Source organism: Cupressus sempervirens, chromosome 10 (assembly GCF_028749045.1).
Source record: "Cupressus sempervirens isolate cs-2001-9-10 chromosome 10, ASM2874904v1, whole genome shotgun sequence".
NCBI classification, from domain to species: Eukaryota; Viridiplantae; Streptophyta; class Pinopsida; order Cupressales; family Cupressaceae; genus Cupressus; species Cupressus sempervirens.
Genome location: NC_143127.1, coordinates 425036777 through 425042430, shown reverse-complemented (window position 1 = coordinate 425042430; position 5654 = coordinate 425036777). Strand labels below are relative to the sequence as shown.

The 5654-nt window shown below is 32.4% G+C and overlaps 1 protein-coding gene across 1 annotated transcript; it reads left to right on the top strand.

The window, feature by feature from the left end:
- Positions 1-637: 637 nt before the first annotated feature.
- On the top strand, positions 638-1955 carry LOC149534518 (auxin-induced protein 15A-like). Its single transcript, XM_089805256.1, has one exon. The coding sequence runs from the start codon at positions 1363-1365 to the stop codon at positions 1777-1779; it is 417 nt and encodes a 138-aa protein (XP_089661382.1). The 5' UTR covers positions 638-1362; the 3' UTR covers positions 1780-1955.
- The last annotated feature ends 3699 nt before the right edge of the window (positions 1956-5654 follow it).

The following is a 5654-nucleotide window of genomic DNA, read 5'->3' as shown; positions in this document are numbered from 1 at the left end:
GAAATGACAAGCTAGAGGTCTAGACAAATTTTTAGACCAGGGGGGTCCGGGTGTTCAAAGGAAGGTTCCACCATTGACATAGGTAGAAGTCAGATTGCAGACCAATACTAAAGTTAACAATTGTGATATATCTGAGTTACTACAAAAGTGAACAATCTTTTTCAAAATTCTGATTATACTTATTTTGGGAGCCTCACTAAGAACTATTTAATTTCACTTATATAGTAAAGACCCATTTGATTAATACTTATTTTAAATAGGCTCATTCATAACTATTCAATTTCACTTATATAGACTAAAGACCCATTACCTTTGTAAAATTATATTAAAAATAACAAACCACTTTTTTAAAACTTTAAGAAAAATATTTCTTAAACAAACCACTTTTTTAAAACTTTAAGAAAAATATTTCTTAAAGGTGACATTGGATTTCATGATGCAGGCCATTGGAGAAGTGCAAATGGTAGCGTGTCGACATCTGATCCCAATATGGAGCAGGTAGTGATACCACACATTTCACGTTGCTTTATGCAAAGCCGTTACGTTATCCACAAACTACTCATGCCACCATTTTCATGCCTGATATTCGACAAGCAAGCGCAGACATAAATTATACCATCAATCTTCGCACCATTATTCTCCTCCAATTCACAACTCCCATAGTTTTTTATTCTCAATCACATGCAACAATATTACTTCCTCTCTTCCATAGGACATGCAAAATCATCGATCAGCACGAGGCCATTCAGTCATAAAACACTCTACATTTGTTGTCGCGTCCCGCTTTACTCATTTCATGCCTTTTGCAACGCCCTCAAATTTCCCATCTTCAATGCTGTCACTGCAATTTCCCATCTTCAATATTTGGGTATTAACAAAACGTGTAGAATTGGGTCAGATTTCCCGAATAAAGCTCAGTTCTTGTTCAGAAAGATGAAGATAGATCAAAATCTAGTCTTTTAGTGGCGGTCGGTGTTGTTTCAATCAAATAAACAAAGATCATATCTTTTTAGTACTCGGTGTTGTTTGAGACTTGAGAATCGAATGAAACAAAGATCAAATCTTTGTGGTAGTCAGTTTTTTCCAATTGCAAAGCCCACTTAGGAAAAAAATCAAATCTTTTTGGTATAAATCAGTGTTGTTTCTGCTTTCCAAGCCTCTTTTTGACTCTAAGTTTAAGAGGTTTCAGCACGTGTGGGCCTATATCTCGGATTCTTAAAACTTCAAGTGGTGGCCTTCGCTGATTGGTAGCTCGCAGGCCTTGTGCCCGCAGATTTGAACCCTCCATTAAAAAAAACAGTCCCCTTCAACCAAAAAAAAATCATATCTTTTTGGTATAAATCAGTGTTGTTTCAGTTTTCAATGGGCTGGCAGGAGAAGAAGAGCAAGGGATTTGAATATGGCGGTGGGAAGAAAGTGGAGTATGCTCCCAAGGGATGCTTGGCAGTTTATGTGGGAGAAGAGGAGGAAAGATTTTGTGTTCCAGTGGAATATCTGTGCCATCCAGAGTTCATAGAGCTGTTGGAGGCAGCAGAAGAAGCATATGGGTTCTGTCAAACTGGTCCTCTCAGAATCCCCTGCCATGTTGATCGTTTCAAGCAGCTCACCAGCTGCATTTCTTCGATGAAAAGACTCCGTCCATGTGATGAATCCGAGACGTCAAGAAATGGGTTTCTAAGAAAGGTAAGACTTTTGTGGCTTAGACATGTCAGTAAACATGGCAGATATGGCTTCAGTCCTTTAATGTATACACGCCATGGACTAAGCGGGCGCTCATAGAAACAATGTTTATCTTTTCAATGAATTGAGTATGAGACTACAATCTGGCTCTTATGTTTGTATAATATATTGATACAGTAACGTAGGATATATTTTACAGTACTTCTTCCGTAGAACTCATGTATCTTCTCAATGCATAAATAACGAGACTACAATCAGACTACAGTCAGGTTCTTATGTTTGTATAGTTTATTGATACAATAACTAGAATGTGTTTTACAGTGTAGCAAATTATAATATATATCTGAATTCATTCTAAGTTTTCAGTGGAACTTATGTATTACTGTCAAAAATAGGTAAATGAGTTGTGTGTGATGGAGATTAACAAATGAATCTAGACCGTTCTTAAGTTTAATTGAACTTTATTTTCTCTCTTCTGCATCATAGCATAATGAATTTCGCGGGACTTGGGAGTTCTATCTTCTCATTCAATAGATGACGAGACAACAATCAAGTTCTTACAATTGTAGAATTTATTAACTAGGATGGACGTTATAGTGTCAAATTATGATATTATTAAGATTCAATAGATCAGATATATGGATAGAAAATGATCTATATTTTTTATTTGGATATTAAACTTATTAGTTATATAATTTAATGTATTATTTTAATTTATGATCAATTTTATCTATAGATTATTATTTTGATATTCTAGTTTAGATTAATTTTATATAAATATATATAAGTTGTCTATGTTGTAATTAATATATTGATTATTTATTCATTGTTATCATTTAAATATTAATTTTTAATTTTATTAAAAATTCAATTTAATTTATTCTTCATTTTTTATAAGACCTGATTTTTAATCTCAATTTAATATTGACTTTGTATAAAGATAGATTATATTTAGATATAATTTAATGTGTTTGAGATTTAATAGTTTCAAATAAAACTTATTTTTGTTTTAAAATGTTAAGATTTGTGAATTTATATTTTTGATTGAGATGGAAGAGAGAGGGTCTAGCATAGATAACAACATCACATTATATCAAAGACCAAAGAAGCATACTTTGAGGCATGGTGCATGAGCACCCTATAATCATCATAAAGACCTATGGAATGTCATGTAAAATGATGTAAATAGGTTAGATGAGTCATTATGGTCATTATGGCCAAGTTTGCAATGTAATAAAATGATGCAACCAAGGATGGGGAAATCCCCAGTGGAGATGTCCAACCAAGCAACATGAGTAAACACATAGAACAAACAACAAAAAGAATGAGAGAAACAATAGAGTTTGACTACATGCATATCCAATGTTAATTTTTCTACAAATATGTTGGGAAACATACCTACTTGATTGCAACATTTAATTACATACTTGAGAAAATGTGCGACCACAAAATACAAAAGAACTTAACCTCAAGATCTTCCTATTATGTTCAATATGAAGGACACCTCATGAATATTACATATATATCCATTATGACATGCATGTCATCTTAGAAGAATCACACTTTTCAATAATTAGGAAGCATGTTACAACGAATAGGATAGAACCCAAAGATGATATCAATAATCAAGAAAATAAGCATAAAGGGATGCACAATCCAAGATATAAGCCCACACATGATCCAATAATCACTAAGAAGAGCTAAGAACCATCATGCATAAGAAAAAAACCATTACACAATGAAATTCCACACATATCTCTAGGTGCCAATGAAGAACACACTACCTAAGGATGAATGAATTGGAACTCGATGAATATGAAATTGTAAGATGCACAATCACAGGAAAATGATCCAAGGCAGGTCCTCTTTAATATGTGAGAATCACACATGATGAATTGCACAATCAAAGAACAACACACTCAAGCAACCAAAATAGAAAATAGGAACAAAAGAATAAATTATAAAATAGAATGAAGCAAGATTACCAAGAACTAAAGATGCTTTTACATCAGACACCTAAGGTTATTAGAAAACTAATGTCCACATTAGAATCTCTGCATGGCCTGAGTGAAACCAAAATGATCTAACTCAAATTAAGAAATCCAAGAGCTATTCTCCATTGGTCTATTCTTCCTATGAACCAAATACTCAATAATTCCTTCCCTTGATACTCTTTCCAATTCTGCTATCTAAAATCCTCTTAATCTCATCCATCTTCTTCTAGGATAATATTTCTTTGTAACTGAATAATCATTAGGCTCATGATACTTATATAAATTAGAAATATTGAATATTGGGGAAATATTCATATCATCAGGTAATTTAACTTCACAAGCATTACCGCTGTCAAATTTCTTCATGATCCTACAAAATCCAAGCTTCTTCATCTTTATCTTTTTTTATGCTCCAACATGAAATATTTTTTTCAAATGAATCATAACCTCTTGACCCAATGAAAAATCCTTATGTCTCCTAGTTCTATCAACTATATCCTTATACTTCTTATTTCTATGAGTCAAGCTATAATTTACTTTATTGTGCAGAGTTTTCATGAAACCTATATAACCCTTTGCTTCAACATTTCTCTTCTCCTCTTTATGAAGGAACACTTCTTAAGGTTAATAAAAAAAAATTCCTCTTTCAATCTCCAAAACACCTGCAGTAGATTCAATACAATCTTCCTTACTCTTACTGAATATCAAAATATTGTCCAGATAGACAATCACAAAATTACTCAAAAAGTTCTTCAAAATTTCATTCATCAACCTTATATTTAAGTACTGGGTGCATTAGTAAAATGAAAAGGCATAACAAACTACTCATATAAACCTTCAATTATCTTGAAATTAGTCTTTCATTTAGCACCTTTTGTAATTATGATATGATGATGGCCACTATTCAAATCAATCTTGGTAAAATATGTCACTCCACTCAAATAAACCATGATAGCAGGTTTTGCACTCCTTCCATGAACCATCTGTATAATCCTCTATAAGTTATAAGTCAAACACAAGTTTGCAATCCTATAACCAATTCAATTAGTGATCTATAAGATCGCTACCCTCTCCAAGTTATATGTTAGATCTAATATCTTCTACCATACAACCAAATTACTAGGGTTTACAAAATGATCAGGAATTAGTCAACATCTACAAAGAACACAACCCGACTTTGATACCACATGACACATCCAAGGATGGATAAATCCCCAATGGAGATGTCCTGAAGTATCAAGAATAAACACAAGTAATAAACTATTGGCAATTTGGTTAAGCTAGATATTGAATGTTGTCATTTATGGTAACATATCTTTGGTATGAAGAAGACAAACCTTGAAGATCAAGTTATGACATTCATACTTAGAAAATTATCTTAGTATTAGTTAGTTTATGTGGCATAGTAGATACAATTTTGATATGCAAAATTGACAGAGGAATTGTTGGCATGTGTGAAATTAGGTATGAACACGATAGAGTGTCAGGATGATGTATTTAAGTGCACAAGTTAGTATGGTCATTACAAAAGAAGATATAATAGTTTTACCAGTTGCGACAATATACTGACATAACATATCATGACATGAAATGGATAATTATAGATTAAGGAATTATTAGTTTATAAAATAAATAATTAATTAATTAGGGATGACATCCTAGATGTTAACCCTAAGACACTAAGTTTTAATAATATATTTTGTTAAGTATGTGAAAGCTGGAAGGCCAACTAGATGATATTTTGAGAATTTCCAAGGTATAAAGGAAAGTTTGTAAATACACAGTTAAGTGTGCAGTGTGTGTACTATGTGCGAACTATATGATATGGAAATTCTGATGTATGATCAGAGGATTGTGTGTTTTATGAAGAGTATTAAAAGTTATATTAAATATTGAAGATATCAACAACAACCAAGAGGTTTTTGTATATTTTTGTATCAAGGAATAACATTGTATATTGCATGTTTGGGCACTGGGCTC

Bases quoted from the DNA above. Each gene is read 5' to 3' on its own strand.
- LOC149534518 (XM_089805256.1), top strand. From the start codon at position 1,363: ATGGGCTGGCAGGAGAAGAAGAGCAAGGGATTTGAATATGGCGGTGGG.